The following is a 23700-nucleotide window of genomic DNA, read 5'->3' on the forward strand; positions in this document are numbered from 1 at the left end:
ACTCTTACTTGGATCCAAGGACACCCATTTCCTTTTTCGGTATTCTACGCCACCTAAACTATGGAAGTTTGGACACCTATCAAAATAAAATTCTGGATGAATGGACCCCCCCCCCGCCAAACTGAAATCCTGGCTACGCTACTGCCAAGGGGATGTAGTGTGAGGCCATATTGACTTCAAGGGGTTGTAATGTGAGGCGATATCGACTCCAAATGGTTGTAGCATGAGGCCATATAGACTCCAAGGGGTTGTAGTATGAGGCCATATAGATTCCAAAGATTGTAGTATGAGGCGATATAGACTCCCAGGGGTTGTAGAATGAGGCCATATAGACTCCAAGGGGTTGTAATGTGAGGTCATATAGATTCCAAAGATTGTAGTATGAGGCCATATAGATTCCAAAGATTGTAGTGTGAGGTCATATAGACTCTAAATGGTTGTAGTGTTTCGTACAGCATATTTCTCCCTCGAATGCGATGCTCCAGATGGTCCTAGACTTTTTCCATTGGGTTCAAGTCTGTAGCTGCAACGTGGTGCCCTTGGGGGTTGGCATGACGCACTCAAGTTTTCTCCAATTTGCCGCACGTGAGAAGTCGCATTTAACAATATTCCATCGAGAAGTTACGGTTCCTTTGACAATGGTCAGGAGATCGTTTTTCGTGCCTGTAAGATAAGCTACTGAGGGGCTGCCTAGCCGAGGCGGTAAAGGCGTGCTTGGTTCACCCGGAAGGACGTGGTTCGAATCCCTGTCGGGAAGTCGTAAAATTTAAGAAACGAGATTTCCACTTCCGGACGTTCACTCATCCTACACCAAAAATGAGTACCAGGTTAATTACTGGGGCAAAGGCGGCCGGGCGTAGAGGTAACCACTCTACCCCATCACGTGCCGAGGTCACGGATAGTGGAAGCCTTTACCTTCCACCCCTCCTAGGGCCTTCATTATCTGTACGGAGATGGCTTTGCTTTGCTTTCTACATAAGCAAGCGTAGATTGTAACACTGCTCATGTCTTCTCGAGACTCGTAGCCACGGCAGATAACCTGTAGAAAACTGCAGTCTCCTGTATGTCCAGTGCATGTACTACACCTCTCGGAATCTGTTTGGTCACCAACTCGGGCTGCAGAGCTGGTGCTGTGACTTGGAGCGTGTAAATGCATAACACGATCCTGTTTTCCTTTGGCGCCAGTGCCACTCCCCTGGAAACGTCTTCGCAGATATGCAATCACCCCTAGCACTCTGCAAGTAGCGCTCTAGCAAGTTGACGTGTGGCTTCCCCCTCCAGACAGACCAACCTCTGCGAGCACTTTGAATATGGGCACTCGTTCGACCAGTGTATATTTCATTACTGTCATTCGTTATGTTTCAGTATCTGGGTAAATGGTACGAACAAGAGCGCTACTTCACCATCTTCGAGGTTGACGCTGACTGTGTGACAGCCACATACACAGACGAAGGAAATGGAGTTGTTGGAGTTAACAACGAGAATACGAACCTTAAGTAAGTATGATTTCTCTTTCATTAGGAAGCATTTTTCCTTTCTTTGTTCGATTTACAGTGCCACTACCTACTACAATATCCAGAGGCAGATAGCAACACAACCACTCAGTTACATCTTAAAGTTTCAAAATACTCACTTCACATTCCTCACGCTGAAAACTGGGACGTCTCCCGCAACGTCACGTGACGTGCAACTAATACCAATGTTTCAGAAGTCGTTGGTCGTTTTCAGTAGCTACTTGTTTACCATACATTTCCGTATAGGAATCATTGACTGTTGGCACTCCTCATGGCCAACTGAAAATTTAACGTCGCAAAACGTACAGAATGTTGTATATAATGATCCTGAACACGAAACTTTTCTTGAAGCACCTTTCGTTTCGGATTATAGTTGCTGTGCAACTACCAAGAGCGATGACGTACAGCAATACCAAAATCTTAACCCTTACGCTGACCAATTAACGATTCGCCTATTCACAAAGAAATGTAATTATGAGGTAAATCTTCATACGTGGGTTGGGGCAAAGGTCATGGCAACTATTTTTATTTCTTGAAGATACCAGTCCGATTGGAAAATGTGACATATACATACGAAACGACAAGGTGTTAACTACATGTACGGACAATGAATAACACTGAAATATCGCAACACACTAATTTATTACGGTAGTATACAGGGCAATATGGCCTTCCCGGTGCACAAGAATGACAACTAAGTACACATAAAGTTGACATGACAAACCTGGGCCTAAAGACCCTCAAAGTTGTCCCCTGCTACTGACACCACACGCTGCCAACGATGTGTGAGGCGCTGAATACCATCTGCCTCAGCGTTTGCCGCACCATGTGTGAATCGGCTCAGCTGATGGCGCACAGCATTAGCAATGTCCTGTCGTGTTGCAAACCGCCTACCGCGTAGTGGTTCCTTAATCTTTCGAACGAGATCTAAGTGACAGAGCGAAATGTCGGGAGAGTACGGTGGTTGTTCCAATTCTTCCCATCACCAGTGTCGCAGTAGCTGCCCTACACACGTCTTTTCATTGTGGTGCAGCATTATTGCACTGTCCACAAGATCCGGACGTTTTTCTCGAACGCCACGTCGTACCTGTCGCACCAGGAAGTCCCTGTAGTACTCTGCGGTCACTGATCTGTCGTGTGGAACAAAGTGGCAAACAATGACACCCCTGACGTCATACGCGACGAGCACCATCAATCTGACTGGGGAAGGATTCTGACAGACCTTCTGCCTCCTTGGTGATCCAGCATGTCACCACTCCGCGGACTGACGTTTCAGTTCTGGGTCGTATGCCAAAACTCATCGATGGCGATTATTCGTGACAAGAATTGATCCCCGTCCTGTTGCCAGCGCCAAAGGTGGTCAGAGCATATTGCATAGCGCACCGACCTTTGTACTTCCGTCAGTGCATGCGATACCCACCGCGATGCGATTTTGCGCAGTTGCAGCTCATTACGCAATATCTTGTGGACGGTGCGTTTCTTGATGGCACTTGCCCTCTCTAAATCCAGTAGCGTCCATCGTCTGTCTTCATCCAGAGCTGCTCGATGACGGCACGTGCCACGTAGGTCCGCACACTGGCAGGTCGTCCCGAACGTTGCTCATCACTGGTTGACACACGTCCCTGCTGAAACTTTCCTACCCAACGTGCTACTGTACGGTATGGTAGGGCTTTATTCACAAGGGCTTCCAGTAATTCACTGTGACATTCCATTGCATTTCTCCCTCGGACAACGGCTATTTTGATGTAAGCGCGCTGCTCAACACGGGTTACTTCCATCTCGCACGACACTCACCAACTGACTGATTTCATAGCCCTCGTTGCGCTACTACCAGCTATCACAGAGCCATCTGTTGTTCTGCATACACACTATGCCTGCAGAACTTTAACACGACACACATACACTGACTGAACAAATGTCATGGGATAGCGGAGCACTGATCCGCAGGTGTGTTGTCTGCGCACCACACGCCCCCTGTGCCAGCGTCAGTTGTATAGAAGACCTTGTGAGCAGTGGCTGTGCATGTGACAGGTGTAACATGGAACGTCGTCGTGAGCTGACACCGTTCGAAAGGGGTATGGTGGTCGGTGCCCGACGGATGGGAAGTGCAATTTCGGAAGTGGTGCGGGAATTCGGCTTCACACGATCAACCGTGTCCAAGGTGTATCGCGAATAGTTGAATGCGGGTGTCACCGTTCGCAACAGACCGGCCGTCTAGCCACCCTCGAAAACCGTGACCGGCGACATCTGAGACGGATTGTCAGTAGTGACAGACGGGCAACCGTGCAACAAATCACGGTTCAATTCAACACAGGCCGTGCTAAACACGTCTCCCAGTGGACAATCCGTAGGAACATGGGATCTATGGGGTATGGGAGCCGGCGCCGCACACGGGGGCCACTGTTAACCTAACGTCATCGGGCACAACGACGCGCATTTGTCGCCAGTCACCAGGGATGGACACTGGAACAATGGCGTAACGTGATATGGTCGGACGAATCAATATTTCAACTGCACCATGCCGATGGGAGGCACCGTGTATGGCGCAGACCACATGAAGCGATGGATCCCGCCTGCCTCGAGGGTGTGGTACAGGGCGCTGGTGTCTCTGTTATGGTCTGGGGTGTAGTTTCTTGGTATGGAATGGGCCCCCTAGTTGTTCTGGAAGAGACTTTGAATGGTATGCGGTATGTTGAGCTGCTCGGAGACCATCTCCACCCGTTTTTGGCCTTCAAGCGCCCAGGCGGTTCTGCGGTGTTTCAAGATGTTAATGCGCCGCCACATCGCTCCCACGTCGCCCGGGAACGGTTCCAGGAACATGCAGCGGAGGTCCAAAGACTGCCATGGCCACCCAGGAACCCGATATGAACCCTATCGAGCATATCTGGGATGTCCTGGAAGGCAGGCTGCGTGCCATGGATCCTGCACCCACGAACAGACCAGCATTGGCGGCCGCTCATCAAACTATTTGGTGTTAGCTGCGTCCAGAGGACTACCAGTGCACCCGTCATGCCGGGCTCAGCTCGGCCGGTGAGCGAAGATCTCCAGGGTGTAGATCGTTCGCTTATCGGTTGTGCGAAAATTTTAAAGTGCAGGGATAGATGATGAACTAGTGGCAAATGAGAAAAAGCTAAATAGGTTTTACACATTTATTACAACTACTGCTCTTCTTAAACTTTACAATAATTTACAAAATCTAGGGATTTGGTTTATCTGATTTGTCTTCTTTTATGTCGTAATCACATAGACACTTCATCGATAAACGGAACAGCAAATGCCTGAATCTGTAAATATAATATTTATATTTTTAGTTGAAAATTAATTAAATAATTAATAATAATTAATTTGAGATGATCTCTCCCATTGATTATTAAATAACTCGAAAATAAATTTCCTTCCTCCAAGGATTTAACTTTAACCAAGTCTGAAAATGATCATTTTCACTCCTCTTTGAAAATTAAATAAAAAAATTTCTTCCATGAAATTATGGTTAAATCGTCTTCCTTGACCTTTAAATCAATTAATAAACTCTATTTTATAATTATTTAGTAGTTGATTTTCACATAATAGCTTGGAACTTGACATCATGTCAATCTACATTTATCCATTAATTGAAATAATTAATTAAGTAACTCTTACAATTTTGATTTTGTGAGTTCAATCCACTGACATGGCCTATACTTATTTATGTGTATTCGTTAGATAAGATCCTATTCTTCCTTAAAAACGAATAAAATTCACTAAAGGTTTAATTTCAGTCAACTGGTGAACCACTAAAGTTGGCGTAAAATAGGCCAAAAATTCCACGAAACAACGAAGAGGATCATCACAAATATGGATTGAAAAATTACATTAAGCAAAATACAGACAAATCACACACACTACACTCACACAAAGATACACGGAAATATTATATACATATTTACACGAACGCTAGCCCTTGATTATTAATTTTCATGTTTAGTCAAAGTTAGGCAAAATATTCTCATGATGACCCTATCGTGGCGACCTCCTCTCATCAACTTGAAATGTGATAGAGCAATGATTATCACTTTATTAAAGAACTCAGTTATACGACGATGTTCAGAGAAAATTTACGAACAAAAATCATCCAAAAATCATCGACAAATATGCTTAAATACAGGTCAGAATTAACATTCCGCGCACGCGGTTCATGAGCTGCGATATTTATTTTTACTTCTCCACCATAATTGTGACTCTCGGTTAATCTGCACTCACAACGAAGAAAATTACGTCAAGTAACATATTTCCTTCTTAAATTGACTCACTAATGGATGCACAGCTCGACTGCTGAATTCAATAATATCCATCTACCAGTCAACTAATTATCACAGCACAGCAAATATATAAAAATTGTATCGGTCAGATACTGCCATTTCCCAGGCCTAAATTAATATAAATGAGCGCACATCAACCATATTCAATAATAACTAATATTATGCTCATGACCTTAAGTATTCTTTTACGCGATAGTTAAGTTAATTTATTTTTATTATTATTATTATTATCATCCCTGACCGCGCAAGATCATACGTGCGGAAGCTACTGCACAATAATATTTCAGATGACTCTATTGTACTCGAAATTTAACCATACGTCGCATAATTGAGGAATGAACTCTGACATAATAGAATCCACAAAATTACTGTCCCATTTAATCTCAATTTACGTTTAAAAATATTCAAATAGTCCTAGTTTAACGTTGAGGTCATTTTACATTTATTTCTCCTGCCACAATGAACTCGGGACAGTTGAAACACTTCTCGATGACATTCACTCAAACAAACTAATAGGTTCAAAATACTCACACATCCTCAAACTACCGTCACCAAGAAAGAAGAGATGGAAAAATTCTAACTAATAGAAAATTTTCTAAACAAATAAGTAGAGGCTATGTCTTTACAATTACATTTACAGATAGAAAGAAAGAATAACAAAGTTTAAATATTACTTGGTGGTGACTGTCGGTTGTAGAATTCGGGCTGATGACCTAGTGCATTACCACATTACGCACCATCGATCCCGATCACGCCCGTCTGGACTGCCTTACATTTTACTCGTGCATTGAGGACATGCTGGCGCGCTGGAAATCACACCATTCACCTCGTAAGAAGACAGGCATCCTGACTTGAACTCGAACCAGTGATCTCTTCTGTGGAAGTTCTTGTGAAAGCTGAAACTGAAAATTACGTCTGAGACAAGTCCAAAACACACACCGCTGTTTGATAAGATGGAAAAGTAACTTATCTTTTAATATCTGTTGAATTGTAAGTGGAATCCGTAAACATCTGAACTGCTGTTGCAACAAGTTGTAGGCTCTGAATAAGACGAAGTTCCCCAGTAAGCGAAGTGCGTCTTCTCCCGTCCGTAGTTGAAGCTAGAGTAATTCTCCACACGTCGCGTTCAGATGTAGAAATTTCCAAGTAAAGTTTCCTTAGGAAAATCCATAATTCACCGTCTTAAGACAGGGGTGCGTCTTTTCCTTATAAGCGATTGGTTAATTTATTAACTTCGCACCAAATTGATCGCTTGATTGGCTGCCATAGTCAGACGTCATGCACATTCACTAATATCGATCGAGCACTTGACACACATTCTGCCTGGTCACGTGGCATTCACGGCTGATTTGAAGGTTATCTGGCTAGCAGTATCTGCGCTCTCCCCTCGTTCGCCCTTGGTTGGAATTCCCGCACACCTGGTGCTAAGCTCAGCCGACTCGATGTGTTAAAACTCCCTTCCTGGTTCACGAAATAATGTTCCAACACACAGTAGAAATAAAATATTTTCCAATAAATGATTTTTACCACTTTTGAAGGGGACACCAGGGACTTGTTGTCTCACTGCAGTTCACAGGGCCAGAGGAGGCCCCACACGCTATTAGGTGACATTTGCTAAGTCAGTGTACGTTTGTGATCCGTTCAGGTATCTACAAGAATAGTTGCCATGACTTTTGCCCCAACCCTCGTATTTTCTAAATTGGGAGAATGCTGTGCATTAGTATCATGCAAAACACGCTCAATGCTCGGTTCATATTTGTCGAGTATGGCCATGACCGAACATTGCTTCGCAGAGGCAAGGCGAGCTTGCCCCTTGATAGTCGCTGTATCAGTCGCGTCTCTCCTTCCTTGCTTAGCTGTACTCTGTTCAGTTTGTCTCGCGTATCTTTATCTCTCGAAACATTACACAATGACTAGACATGACAATGTCGATAGTTAAACTCATGTTTCTATACTATACTAGGATGGGGCTGCCTTGTATGTAAAAAAAAATCGAAATAATGTAGTAAATATAATTCCTGACGGAGAAATGGTCAATGCAGTTCGCGTGCTGCTAAACCGTGAAAATTAATGTTATTATATCATATAGATGAACATAAACTTAAAAATTTATGTAAAAAGTTAATGTTTGCTCAAGGTTTCCTATTCAAGGAGATATGGCTAGTTCAAAAGCTCTAGCAACTAACTGGGAAACAATTACAAACTAATTGTTTACTGTTATGATTATTATGATGTCCGGCTCCATGGCTAAATGGTTAGCGTGCTGTTCCTTGGTCACCAGAGTCCCGGGTTCGATTCCCGGCTGGGTCGGAAATTTTAACCATAATTGGTTAATTCCCCTGGCGCGGGGACTGGGTGTATGTGTCGTCTTCTTCATCATCATTTCATGGTCATTACGACGCGCAGGTCGCCTAAGGGAGTCAAATCAAAAGACTTGCAGCTTGCGAGCCGAAGTCGTCGGACACACCCCGGTACTAACAGCCATACACCATTTCATTTGATTGTTATGAATTAATAACACGTGATTGACTTGGTCTGTGTCTAGCTGACTCCTACGACCCAGCTTTACTGAAGTTTCTTTCGCTGCTCGCTGGAATGCGCAATTCCTGTCAGAGTAGGTAGACAAGTTTCATGCTCGTCCTACCGTGAGAATGGTAAACCCCAGAAAACCATTTTCAGGTGAGCGGACGGTGTGGAGTGGCTCCTCTCCGTCTTCCGAATGCAGAGTGCAGGGCAGCCAACCTTTGCTCTTTGTAAACATATCACAGTCATAGTCAGGAAACTTCGCTTCGAACATGCCCCATGCATTTAGCTTACATCATGCGTTATGGTTCGTCTTGGTTACGCCACTACTGTGCATGTTCCAACAACTCATTGGAGTGTTGTTGTTGACTCAGTAACACATCTCGCTGAACACTTATGAACAATGGCACAATATTACACCAGTGGAAGAGGCCTGTAGCGAGCGACCTGGCAAAACCTTGCCACCGAAATACCGTTTTTCTCTTTCGGGAAGTAAAGTATACTAAATTACAGTATCAAGTTTTCCTTCTAAGTGGAAAAAAGCCAAAAAAGGGGTGAAAGGAGAAAATCGCAGCATACGGGTTAAATTCGAAAGTCGGAAATATTCCATTTAGGTATGGAATATCCCCGCAGCCCATCACCACTTCTTCTTCTTCCTTCGTTTCACCCTCACTTGTCTTAGTGCCCGCTATTTCCGATCTTCGTTTCCTCTCGTCTTTGGCGTTCTTGTAATCCGGGTACCGTACTTCTTGTTCCCCAAAGAACTGTTTACCACATTCTTGAAACCTATCCAAGCGAATCACAGGTCATCAAACCCTCAAATTGTTCATGTGTCATAACGTTCCTTATCTGTGGTGGCACAGATTCCTTCTTTTAGTTAAGCATCACACAGGAAGGTGAGACAGTCACCATATTAATTACTGGGCGAGTTGCTCGTGCGGCTAGGGCCGCGCAGATGTGAGCTGGTATCCGGTACATAGTGGGACCGGCAGCCCTCAACATAGTTTCCGTGCTTTCCAATTTTCACGCGAGGCAGATGCTGGGGCTGTACCTTAATTAAGGCCACGGCCACTTCTTTCCGGTTCCTAGTCCTTCCCTATGCCATTGTCGCTATAAGACCTATCTGTGTCGGTGCGACGTAAAACACATTGTAAACTCACTGTACAAACTGTTTCATGATCCCCGGTTTAATATGGAGAGGTGGTCATTCCTTTCTATCCCACGACTGTCCCTGTAACCTGACTGTTCTCCAAAAAACATCTCCACTCCTGCTCTGAATACTTTACTAACATTGCAAGGGTTTCATAGTATTCATTCAAGACCTAAGAATATATTAATGGTATCCAACCATACTTATTGGTGATTTGCATCAATAAATAACCTCCATTAATTCTTGTTGTATGTAATTCCGTACTCCCTCAATGCTACTACAGTAAACAGGTGGGCCCTCTACAGTAAAGTGCTCACGAAATTCATCTCCTCTTACCTGCAGGTGGCAATCTTTCCTCCTTTAAACGAGAACCCAACATTTGTGACAACTCTGGTTTTAGCTATTCTGTGGTCATCAAGATTTCACAATCAGACGATAATGATGATGATGATTGTAGGCTTGCAGATGGGTTATGTACAGGAATGCTAGGTTCATGTGCTAGAGATATGATTGCTGATTTCATGTTTGGATATGCAATGCTTTGAATGCTTTTGCCCTGAACTTTTACCATACAAAAATAACAATCATCAATGTGATTTGTTTGCTCTCGCCACATCATCGGAATTCCTGAAGGTAACGACTTCTGCTTCTCCTGGCTCCATTTTCTTAATCTTGTAACACACGTATGACACACACATTTTATCTTGGTCGCCTAACTTGACACCAGATAAGCGAATGGGGTTATGATTTGGCTTCTCGATTTCAAAGTCAATGAGCCGCAAATGAAACAGCGAGTTGGGATTGTTTACACACTGTCGTCTTGAGGAACTCACCATTTGTACGTGTAAAGCACATTCCAAAACGAAGCTAAAACAGTTGAAGTGTTTCTGTGTGAACATAGTCATCAGAAAATATCGATTTTACCACAACTGACCGTTTTGGATTATTCTAATGTACGTATTTTATCGATCAGTGCACATTGTTACGCGCGAATGTTAAAGAAACAAAATTACTTAGTTACATAAAAACTGTGAGTGATAGAGGAAATCTGATCGCATGTTCATAAACAGCTCTAAGAAATGATCTAGTTACGCCCATTACACCCAGTGTAATAAATCGACCTGGTTACGGTACCTTGGCTACGTAAAGTAGATAACATAATTATTATAACAATGAATCATTTAAATACAGTACGTGTGTCTTTAACAAGTATTTTACTCTTGATGCTCTCATGAAAACTATGCAACATTTTCCCTCTACTTTCCTCGTCAAAACCTTAACCACAAGTGTACAATCTCTTCATTTTGATATGCTTATCTTTCTTCCATTCTGTCTATTTGCCTCCAACATAAGTGCTCGAATGCCTCTAGTCATGCCTCTAGCCTCCAGTCAAAAAAGCACAAGGCACACTTTTTTTATCAATTTTATTATCACTTCTTTACATAGAGTTATAATGATCCTCTTATCGTTGTATTTCACCTGCGCGTGTTATTTCGGTTATATTTCATCCATCTGCAGTAATTTATCGTATTTTCCTTTATTTGTAGTGGCGAAGTCCTTAACTAACCTTCATTAACGGCGTACATCAGTACATCTTAAGACTACCATTACAAACTAGAAACAAAATAACATAACATAAGCACAACAAACGTACATTCACACACACATTCAGTCCTCAACATCCATTGATCCTGACGACACACATCGAGCAGATGCTCACGCTAAGACGACTTAAAGGAATTTAAGCGTTTTGAGGCTCTAATGTTATGAAGGAGAGAATTTCATATTCTAGCTCCATTCGCGACAAAGGAACGGCTGCATGCTTATGTCCTGCTGAAACGGATAGCATGTGTACTGCCGGAGCGTGTATTGTGGTGGTGGAAGAGTTGTGAAGGTAGGTCTCCCTTAATACTCGAAAGGTTAATACTGTCACGAAGACGTTTCTACATTGTTCAAATTTTAGTAGGGAAAGTTGACGATAATAACGGGTAATATGAACATCATAGCGTAAAGAGGAGATAAATCTGGTACTCGAGTTCATAGCACGTTGTAATCGGGTTAATTCTTCTTTCGTGGCATCAATCTGTACTACTTAACAGTAGGAAAATATAGGGAGGATTTATAAGCCTAATTCTCACGTTTAGTGGCAGCATATTTTGATGATATTCCATTGGATGAAGGGAGGCGTACACTATTCTACAGACATTGCTAATGTGCTCTCCCCTGTTAAGATTCTAGTTTATAATTACGCTAAGATTTCTTACCGAGTTTTCGTACGGAATCATTTTACCAGATAAAGTTAGTCGAGGAATGTTTTTGTGTTTTACTGCGCTGATTTGTTTCATCTGTCCAACAATAATAGCGTTAGATTTTGATGGATTGATTAAAATATAGTTTTCAGGAGCGTATGCGTAGATATTATTTAAGTCAGAGTTCAAATAACCTATTGCTTCATCGAGTCTGATATTTTGTAGATAATCAGCATACAAGTGGTATTTACATTGTCTCAGCCGTGTCGAGATATCATTAATATAGATAACAAAGAGAAGTGGTCCAAGTACTGAGACCTGCGGTACGTCCTGGATATGTGAAAGTTTACACCTATTTTAGTGGAATGCCCCTGATTTCGACACTGACGTTCATCAGCTGGTCATCACATACTGTTACTTGTGTCCTTCTTAATCTATATCGAATTTAGCGTTCAGAATATAGTACATATATTCCAAGGTTTTTTTTATTAATTCTCCACCTTCTTCAATGAATCCCACATAATTTTCATTATCTACTTTAATGTCGATATTTAATGCCAAATAAATAATTAAATGATTGTTTTAGAATTTTCTAAAGCACATGTTATTGGAGGTTCGATAGAACACATTAATAATACCTCCTTCTTCTTAGAACGAACAAGAAATCCAGCATCCAGGGAGAAGCCACACTTTCTGGTGAAAACGGAGAGGCTAAGTTGAGTGTTGTTTTCCCATCCGTCGGTAAGTAGCATAAATAAGTTCAGTAAAATATTAATTTGTGATAGCAAACTACACTAATATTTGATCTACATGAGACAGTTGTGATAAAGTAATGCTTTATTAAAGTTGAAGTGTTTGTGTCACTGCAAATGACAAGCATTTGGTAGATATTTTTAGTATCTAATACACTTTGCATTGAATTATGTATATGTACGTAATTAAATAGATTTATGCTGTGAACAAAAATTTTAATTTTCCCAGAGAACTTCTCAAAATTTCACTTGTAAAATACATTTCTACTTCCGTGTGACTCTTGTATGAAGTTCTTATTTCAGGTAACAAATTCTAGTCCAGAGTACATTAACGGACCTGAGTTTTGTAGTTCTGTATCACCGTTCAAGAGTCCATGTCATTGCGAATGCAGTCCATTATTGGCTGAAATTTTCAGTGTCTTACACTTTTCGGCATTTGATAATTTGTAAACCTCTGTAACAACCAAGGGACTAATCTCCCCTCAATTAACACACTAATGAATAATGTTTGCAACACAACGCAAGGGAGTACCGTAAGGTTATTTACGCTAATCCAGACGACGTTTTATTCAACAAAGAAGTTCGGTTTTCAACCAATATATGTGATTTTAGCATTCCTCAACAAGTTTATTTAATGAAACAACATCACAAGAGCTCACCCTTATGTGAATAACAGTCTAATGCCATTGAGCGAAGATTATTATGGTCATTGATTTATACGAACAATTAATCACTACATATTATAGTAACATTTTCAAGTCATTCATTCCATTTACATTTTAAGCAATTTTAAAGATCAATGTTTGTTTTAATAGACATAATATAATCTTATTGATTATTTTTAAATGGTTAAATTTCGTATTTTATCAATGTTATATTAGACGTTTTTTCGTTATATATACCGGGATCAGGGCGCTGACCCACCATGGATCAAGTTATCTTTAGCTGATGATGCTCACTAAGATTGAGCGAAACATGTCCTACTTGTAATTTCTATAAATGGTTTTATCCTAAATATAAAGGACTATTGTATATTGGAAAGGTGGTTTTATTAATATAATAACTTCTTATTAATTTTTAAGTGTTTTATAGACGTGTGAGGTACTTACCATGTAGGTACTCAGAACAACTCCCCATTCACTGGACCAGTAACACATACCATTGATGGACAAGCGCGCTTTGTCCGTGGTGGCGGCGTTAGACGAGCTGTCCGCTATGGACATGTGAGGTCCTCAACTTGTAGGTACTCACAACAGCTCCCCATACTCTGGACCAGTAACACATACCATTGTTGGACAAGCGCTCTTTGTCCGTGGTGGCGGTGATAGAAGGAGCTGTCCACTCTAGACGTATGAGGTCCTCACCTTGTAGGTACTCACAACAGCTCCCCATACTCTGAACCAGTAACACATACCATTGTTCGACAAGCGCGCTTTCTCCGTGGTGGCGGTGATAGAAGGAGCTGTCCACTCTAGACATGTGAGGTCCTCAACTTGTAGGTACTCACAACAGCTCCCCATACTCTGGACCAGTAACACATACCATTGATGGACAAGCGCATCATGTGCCATCCTGCTTCCCTATGACTAGAATATGTGCGCAGTGAGAGCGGCTGTCCCCAAGACGTCTGCCCACACGGAGTACTCCAGGCACACTAATTGGTACCGTACTGAACTGCCAGGTTTGTCCAGCCATAGCTTAGTCCGCACATCATCGCCATGACGCAGTGATTTCTCGTGGATATCGAAGGTGCCTTAAAATATGGACATAAGTGTATTTTATCTGGATCGTTCGTTACATCTTCTCAAATCTTTGTTAAAGCATTTTAAATTTGTTGTAAACAAGCTTGTATTTCTTTTAACGTTATTTTCCTTAATCTCATGTTTCACCTTCACAATGTGGGTGATTATAGATCATTTTATATAAGATTACTGTATGTGGAAAATATTTTATCCTGCGATATAAAATCTTTTCTAGTTTTAATAATTCTTCCATGACATGATAATTTAGGGCAATACAGAATTGGTAAACATAAACATTTTTTTTAAATCCTCTTCATCCTGTCATCAACCCTTTACGGTGTGACGAAGAACCGAGGAAACCGCTGAGACCTACAAGAGTAGGTAACGATTTGAAGTGGACCAAACAAGAATATCAATTGTAAAATAGTTCCTTAATAGTTTTCACCAGATCGAGTAAGTCCTTTTGCAGGTCCTCGAGCTAGCTGCAAATTTGGGGTTGAAATAGAATCAAAGCTTCCCAAGTTAGTCAACAGCCGAGAATCGACCAGCATTGGAATGGGGCGGACGGGTACATAAGAGGATAAGTACAATCAGTGGGATACCACAGAAAGAATGTTTAGGGTCTAGCAGGCACAAGCCTGGAATGAAACGTCTGGCACGAGGAACGTACGAATTTGGAAAACACCGAGACGAAATAACAATAGTGAAGGGACAGGGAAGGGAACTAGCTAATTAAATTCTTAATGGCTGGCAACCAAGTATTACTTAATTGATAACTCAGCCCTGTTGAAATTGTTAGGATTTCTACGTATTTCCACAGCTTCCCGTATAATCCTGGACCTGTAATGTCAGGTGTGGGTAAGAGCTCGAGCATCGTGGAACATGACATTATGACCCGACAAGAGAGCGTGTTGAGCTATTGCCGATTTGTCGGGCTGGTTGAGACGAATATTACGTTCATGTTCCTTGATACGGGTACCAATGGACCGGCATGTTTGGCCGATGTATACTTTACCGCAAGTACAGGGAATTTCGTATACCCCAGGATGTGAAAGTGGGGACAATTTGTCCTTGGTTTTACTTAGACTGTGAGCAATTTTAGTGGCGGAGCCAAGTACGGATTTTATATTGTGTTTGCGGAGGACCTTGGCAATTAGATCTGTGGTGTTGTGAATGTAAGGCAAGCAGGCAGTTCCCTCCACTTCTGTGAGCTTTGCTTGGTCGTTTCTCTGTGATGCAGGGATCTATGAATTTGAAAATCGCTGTACGCGGCTTTGAGCGTGTCCGTTTCCACCTGGATATGTGATGGCTCACAAATTCGTCTCGTCCTCTTGGCGAGAGTCGTGAGAATGCCTTGTTTTTGCGCTAGATGGTGGTGAGAATCTGCAAGAAGATAACGATTTGTGTGGGTAGGCTTACGATAGACGGTATGTCCTAAGGAGCCGTCCGGTTTCTTTCTTACTAGAACATCCAAGAAAGGAAGACATCCGTCCGACTCCATCTCCGTAGTGAATTTTATTGAAGGATGTTGCTGATTTAGGTGGTTTAGAAATAATGAAGTTTCTCGGGACCTCCTGTCCAGACCACAAATGCATCATCAACACACCTCCACCATATCATGGGTTTGATGGGCACTGAAGCAATAGCCTCCTCCTCAAAAAGCTCCATAAAGAAATTAGCCACTACAGGCGAAAGTGGACTTCCCATAGCAACTCCGTCCATCTGTTCGTAAAAATTCCCACCCCACAAGAAATAGCTGAAAGTCATGCAGTGGTAAAGTAGCTTAGTAATGTCCTCAGGGAACAGGTGTTCAGTGGCACTTTAGTGAACAAGGACTCCACATCGAAACTCACCAAAAGTGCATTAGGTTGAAGGGTTATGGTTGACAGCTTGTTGACGAAATACTGAGAGTCCCTGGCGTATGATTCAGAACGTCCTATGTGCGGCTGAAGCAATTTGCTTAGATATTTAACCAGAGCAGACGTAGGAGAACCTATCGCACTAACAATAGGTCTGAGCGAACATCATTTTTATGAATCTTAGGCAGTCCATATAATCTAGGCGGCACTGAATCCCCCGGGGACAGATGTTTAGCCTCCTCTTTTGGAACTGAAGAGCTTCACGGTGGCGGTGGACACACGGGCCGTGAAAGCATCAATGGCAGCTATTCTAATTCTTCGTTTTCACATAAATACGTCGTAGAGCTGATGATTATTCGCATATTTGTTTAAGCAAATAGTATGACGTAACAAAATGTGTGAGGCGATGTTACCTAGCAACAGCACCTTGAGATCCATGGCAATCCATCAATACTTCACATCGCAACCTGCACGGTTGCCAGGTAACATCGCGTTACACACATTCGATTTTCCCAAACGGAAATTTAATAACATTTTACTGATATCTTTTCAGGTAATTTCAGCTCCCCTTACTGGGTTCTTGAGACTGACTACACCAGGTACTCCATCGTGTGGTCGTGCAGTGAAATTCTTGGACAGAAAGTTGGTAAGTACAATATTTGGTGAAAAGTGTGGCTCTTTCCCCTTTTTTCACGTGACAGGCATAGCTCCGAAACTGCTCATTGTTGTTTGGTAGTTTCTCCACGTTCACACCACACAGTCACGTCCCAGGGCCTAGCTAATTACTGACTGATGCGTCAATCAATTCAAATTTAAGTAACTAGCAAGGAAACTAGCGATAAAGTCACATGGAAACCATCAATGAAATTTCGCTGAGATGATGAGGAGACCATGAAATAGCTATGTACAAAACTTTAGTTGTCATTTCAAAGTGGAAGATGTTAAAATCTGATAAAAATCCGTGCATTGACGCAGCTACTGGACAACCCTTGCATCTTGCTGGCTGGCGCGGCGCGCTATGGAGTGGAGTTGCAGTTGTGCTGGACGGAGAGAGGGAACGAACTGGCAGGTTACCGCGCGATAAGGTCATTTTGTTGTCAGAGAACGAACGTGTGACTGAAATGAGGTATATCAATCGCACGATAAAACACACATGTTTTGGCCCCATCCACAACGACTATGCACTTTAAGGCCGCATTGTTGTTCACAGTTTTCCCTACTTGTTTGAAGACAATATTTCTCAGGCTCTTCGAACTCAGGAGGTCTCTCCGTTGTATAATTGGTTTCGAACCATGAATATTTTGTCATGTCCTTGAATCGTGGGGAGGAACGTCAAAAATGAATAAAAGATCGCACTTTCAAAATGCTGTTTTCCTAACAAACATATACTGAAAGTCTTTACAAGCTGACGCTATGTCTGTTACACGACCTTCCATTGCCGGAAAAACCCTTCTTCATAGATTGTATTTTCCCTATAGTGTCTTGAGGAATCTGTCAAATTTCTACACTGTTGTCTTCAAGACAGCTTTTATCTCTTTAAGTAGTACTGTAGGAAACACTTGCCTTTCGCAAAGCGAATGTGGAGGATTCTTAAAACCAATATTTTAATTCTTTTTTTCCCCATTTTCTTTGATTTTGTAGTTATTACGATTATGTTTTCGACATTAAATATTTCTTTGAAACTCTTTGACCTAAACTTCCAGTTGTCTCCTGTAGTACAGTGAATCATTTCAGGAAAAGAGTACCGGGCAAACTAATTCTAGGCATAACTGTGTGCTAATGGGTGAGTGCACTAACTGACTGAGCTACTGTATCTGTACATTTCTCGCCAACTAACGATGGAGTTCATTTCGTCCACTCTGATCTGTATCGCATACTGAAGGGGTGTAGTCCATAAAATCGCTCTGTAGCTGCTTCCACAAATTCCTTTGCGACTTTATTTTGTTCCTCTTATCCTTGTACATACGCGCGGGATCAAAATTCGAGATTATTCCAGTTTTTATTCTGCAATTTTCCTCCAAGCTGTAGATGCAATTAGTCCCATTGAAATCTCTCTTGAAAGTTCGCAGGTGTTCGCCGCAAGCAATCCGCTTCAACCTTCTTGCTTCGGAAAAGCAAGAAACAAATTTATACATCAATTTCCTGTGTCCAACGGGACTTACTGACGTGGATTCTAATCGGTTCTCCCACACGTACAGTTGCAGCGAATTACCTTACGGCAACTTTTGTGAACAGTGGTTAATGAAAGCCGCTTCCTACCCCCTTACTTAACCATACATTTACAACTTTCCTACTGTACGCAACAACTTCAGTGTTCTGTGACTTGAAGTGCAGCTTGAACTGGTAGATGTGTCTGCGGTGTAGCTTCGCTGGATTGACGGAAATCAGAGCCAGGCTCCCGTAAATACATCAGGAAGAAAAGCTAGCCTCATGCCGGGGTGCGCTGTGTGCCGTGCAGACTTTTCTTATCCTCAAAGAAAGAACGAAACACTACTACGTTATTGTATTTTTTTCGTAAAGATCACAATCCATACTATGGATATTGTTAAACAGTGGCAGGGCAATGTGGTCTAAGTGCTAAAGGAATGATTTGAGGGAAAATTAAAGATAGCATCAAAATCACTTACCGGGGACTTGATACAGTATGAACTTTATTTGAAGTGTTGAATTTGTGTGGACGGTAGCATGTGATACATGATAAGGAACGTTGGCCATGGTGACGATGTTCCACTGATACAAGCATAAGAAATGTCAAAATATAAAATAAACTCTTTTTCTTTCCCCAGAGTTTGCATGGATACTGACCCGGGAGAAGAATCCTGGACAGGAAGTGCAGGACGAGATTAAAGAACAACTGGAGAAACACAGTGTTCCCACAAAACCTTTCATTAAAACTAAGCAAGTTTGTGAAGATAACTAGTGTTTGAGTAATGCTTTTCTTATGTTTCAATAAAATGTTCTCTTTAAAAACTGTCTCTATTTATTACTTTCCTCACATTTCTACAAGCGACGGAGACAAACAGCGCTCTCTGCCTTGTGTCGCCTAACAGCCAGCAAAAACAGAACTATGTTTCAAGCTAGGGAATAGAGAAATTGTGGACTTAGTAGAAGATTTTGAGATAATTGCTCTAGTGAAGTCGTGGTTAGGGAAAGGGGTAGAAATTGCATGGGACGCTTATAGAATAGTAAATGTGATAAGAAAAGATAGGGAAGAGGGGAATAAACCGAGGGGGCATAGTGTTTCTAATATGAAATTAGGTAGCCGAGTGGGTGGAGATGTTAATGTAGAGAGTAGGGTAGAGGGAGTAGTGTGGTTGAGAATAAAAATGGGGAAGGGGACACTGGAGGCAATTTGTCTGGCCCGGCTTTATAACCATCCTGGCGATTCAGTTTATGCAAATAAATATTTCTTTGACGCATTGATTGAAGAAATAAACACAATTAAAGGGTTGTATGTAGAAGACGGGATGAATTTAATGGAGGATTGGAATGCTAGAGTGAGCAATATAGTACCGGATTACGGGAAAGAAGATAACGCAGGCTGGGGCTGCAAAGAAAGAGTAAGGATAATGGTGTAAATAGCTGTAAGGTAAGGTTATTAGAGTTATGTGCTATAGAACATTTATTTATTTTAAATGGGTGGATGAAGGGGGTTAGTATGGGAAATTTGACGTACATTACAACGAATGGAGGGAGTGGGGTGGATATAGCAATAAGCTCAGAGATACCGTTAAGGAGAATAATTCGTTCTGAGATGTTAGAATGTGGGTTAAAAGAACATAGCCCATCAAAATAAAATTGAGAAGTGAGGAAGCTGATCTTTCTTTATTCTTTATTCGTGTCAGAAGTATCAACTTTACTTACAGATATTTAACACAAAGCAACAAGATATCTACATTCCTACTATACAAATATACAAGTCTATTATACAATCACAGATAGAACAACAATATTCGAGAGCTAGATGATGCTTGCCCGGTATTGGCCGACGTCAATAGCGTTGGGGGAGGCTGCAATCAAGTCTTTCATAGTGCACATTGAAAGACATAAAACACACTGACATAGATGTTGGATCGTCTGCTGCTCTCCGCAATCACAAACTGATGAATCACTTGAGAAGCCCCACTTCCGCAAGTTTACTTCTGTTCTGTCGACTTCCGTACGGAGTCTGTTAAGGGCTTTCCATACTGTCCACTTCTCCTGGTGTCCACATGGAAGACTTTCCTTCGCCAGGAAGCTGATGAGAACGGTAAGCTGGAGGAATTGGAGGAGGGATGAAAGAATGGAGGATGGAAGTATGTCTGGAATGATACTACGAGAGAGAAACTGAGACTGGAGCTGAGAGAGAGGGGATAAATATTAAGGGTAGGAATCGAAAGGGAGTTGGAAGGAAATGACATGGATAGAATGCTAGTAATAGAACTACCTGTATGGAGGGTGGGAAAGAAAGTGAGGAGAAGGTAAGAGGGAATGAAAAACAGAGTAAATGGGTGGTTTGATGAAGACTGTAGGAGGAAGCAGAGGTTGTAATGAAGCCCTAGTAGTGTTTAAGAAGAAGGGGGGACAAGAGAAGAGGGAGGATTATTGTAAATTAAGAAGAAAATACAACGAGGTATTGAATGAGAAGAAAAGAGGATGGAAGGAGGCGGAAGCTGAAAAAATAAATAGATATCGTAGCAAGAAGAAATTTGAGAAGATATGGGAGTCTATAAACAAGATTAGAAGAACGAAACCGGCGGGGAAGAGGGTAAAAATAGGAGAAAACGAATGGGTTAGCCATTACAAAATGCTTTTAGGAGTGTGGAACGGGGCAGAGAAATGGACAAGCCATATATAATAAGAGAATTGGAAGTAGGAATTTAGATACTGGATGAGGAGATAACAAGGCAGGGAATAATGAGGGTATTAAATAATGCAAGATCCAAGGCTGCAGGAGGTGTGAACGGTATTACAAATAGTGTGTGGAAGGGGGTATTATACCCAATTTATAAAAATAAAGGGGCTAGAAGCGATCCAAACAATTATAGAGGAATAATACTCCTAGACGCTCTGTAGAAGGTGTATACAGGGGTTTGGCAAATAGGATAAAAAATTGGGCGGAGCAGTATGGGAGGATATCTGAGTTTCAAAATGGATTTAGGAAAGGAAAGAACACAGTTGGTATAGTTTGGATCCTGGGCACAGTGATTACAAAGTTTGTGAGGATAGCAGGGCGTAAATTATATGTAGCAGCGATCGAGCCTTTTGATACGGTGAGTAGGGAGGCGCTATTTATGAGATTAAGGGAGGTTTGGATGTCGAAGAAAATGAGGGGGGGGGGAACAGAAATAATATATGAGAAAGTGTTTGTGACGATTAAATTGCACGGTGGAAGGATGAGTAAGTGTTTTGAATCGAAGAGTGTGGTGAAACTAGGGTGTAAGCTATCACCGATATTATTTATATTGTTTATAAATAACATTTTAGAGAGTCACGGGGAGGGAGGTTGCAATGTCCTTGGATAGGGAAGATGGAGGTTCCAGGGTTGCTATTTCCTGATGATCTATTGGTTTTGGCATTGACGGCTAGTGGTTTGCAAAAAGGGTTAGACGAAATAGTTGAGTATACTAGAAGGTAGTCTCTTAGAGAAAATGTAAGAAAGACACAGATAATGGTTTGCAGGAAAAGGGGAGGGAGGAAAAATAAGGAAGTCTGGAAGCTAGATCAGGAAGAAATTAGACCAGGGGAAAAATTGAGTATTTAGGGGTAATAATTAGTAAGAATGGATCTTGGAAAGAACACTGTCGGAGGGCTAAATTATAGGGAAGAGGAGCGCTTGCAGCAGTGGGAGTATTAGAAAACAAATTCACAGATGTTAAATATAAAATCCATAAAATGGTGTTTCAATCATGGTAATGGGCAAAATGATATTTGGGGTGGAAGTCTGGGGATTGGAGGAGGGTATGGTAGAAATTTAGTAAGTCAATGATGGGCCTTCCAAACTGCACAGCCAATGCAGGTGCTAGATTAGTGTGTAAAGAAACTACGGAGGTTGAAATAGCTAAGAGGGTGATCAAGTATTGGATTAGATTGGAGGAAGGGAAGGGAGGGATATTATTACAAGAAACGTTTAGATTTCAGAAAAGTTTGGTGAACGAAAGTTATTGGGTGAATAAGTGTAAAAAAAAAGGTTACAAAACATTGGCTTGGGGGAATGTGGGGATGTTTGTGCGGGAGAAAGGAATAAATGGGTATGGAAAAGGGTAAAGAGAAGACTGATTTATATAGAAAAGCGGAGTTTAATAAGGGAATGTAGAAAGAGATTCTCTCTATCAGTATTAAATAAATTGGCAGAAGTAACAAACCCGAAAACTGAGTTCGAGGGCAGAAGAGATAGGAGGTTTGTATTGGGGGTATTAGAGTTCTGAGAAACAGCGGATGGGTAGGAAGAGAAAATAAGGATAGATGTGTGTTATGTGGAAACGGGTGGTCGGACTTGCATATGTTCAATCATTGGCGATCTTTGGAGGAGAAAAAAAAATTACTAAGTAAGAAGGACATGGAAAAGGTAGGAAAAATTTATAAGATGACTTCTTGGTTATGTAGGGAGTGGGAGAAAGGAGCAAATATATCGAAATTCTTAAGTGTGGTTAGAGCAACATTTTTAAAGAAATTGAGGGAATAAAAGGGGTTTTTAGATAAAGAAAAGGAGGTTGTAAGCTGTGTGGTGAATGAGGGAATACATCTTGTTGAGATGAATGGTTATCTGCCCTGAGCAGTTGCTGGAAGGTTATCATGTTGAGCATGTTAATCTTAGAACGAGGCGATGGCTGTAGTGTTAGGAGAAGGGGGAGAGCACCTTGCCCAGTGGAATGGTGGGAAGTGGAACGAGGAGAAGTATTATGTGATTGTTGTACTATATTTAAGATATGTATAGTTCTAGAACTGATTTGATTATGAAAAGAGCTTGTAACAAGGAAAAGGCTGATAGAAGTAGGAAGGAGTTGATAAATGGGGAGGTTGAGCTTGTAACTGTTCCCTCTCGTCCAAACACTTGGGGAGATGAAAGTTATTATCTTGGGACACATGAATATTAAATAAACTATTTGTGGCTTGCCCGCAAATTGCCACGCAAATAGAAACAATTAACATTCCATGGTTCCCCATTTCTCTATGTAATGTTTGGGCGCCATGGTTACAGTTTTAAATAAAACTGTCAACCAAAATTTATATTTACTAGCATAGAGACTTATACTTAAATCACAGGGGTAGGATTTTAAATAATTAACCATTAAGTATCGCTTAAGAAAGAAAATTAACGCAATATAAAATACAAATGAATTTATTTTAAAAAATGAGATGAATCGGAAAAGTTTCCTTAAAGCCTGGAGGAATTTATAATTTACTGAATTTACTGAATTTACTATTGCTTGCTTTATCTAATTGAAGCTCACAATTGCAGCTTCCGTTGAAGTCATCTGGTTTCCGTGGTTACTCGTTCTCTCCTTCTCGATGTAGAATTTGCTCCATGGACATCCTTCCTTCCTTCTCTGATATGGTACGGGCTATCTGGACTAGCACTCCCTGCTTGCCTAGTCTTTAAAATATACATTGGCCCTATTCTTGTAAAAACT

The 23700-nt window shown here is 41.5% G+C and overlaps 1 protein-coding gene across 1 annotated transcript in view; it reads left to right on the plus strand.

The window, feature by feature from the left end:
• The window catches only part of LOC136882116 (apolipoprotein D), a 29662-nt gene extending 10611 nt beyond the window's left edge, over positions 1-19051 (plus strand). The window contains exons 2-5 of the mRNA XM_067154640.2: positions 1366-1496; positions 12387-12475; positions 16641-16733; positions 18874-19051. Coding sequence (XP_067010741.1) covers positions 1366-1496; positions 12387-12475; positions 16641-16733; positions 18874-19007 — 447 coding nt within the window. The 3' untranslated portion in view covers positions 19008-19051. The remainder of the gene's footprint in view (positions 1-1365; positions 1497-12386; positions 12476-16640; positions 16734-18873) is intronic.
• The last annotated feature ends 4649 nt before the right edge of the window (positions 19052-23700 follow it).

The sequence above is a fragment of the Anabrus simplex genome, chromosome 10 (genome assembly GCF_040414725.1).
Source record: "Anabrus simplex isolate iqAnaSimp1 chromosome 10, ASM4041472v1, whole genome shotgun sequence".
Lineage (NCBI taxonomy): Eukaryota > Metazoa > Arthropoda > Insecta > Orthoptera > Tettigoniidae > Anabrus > Anabrus simplex.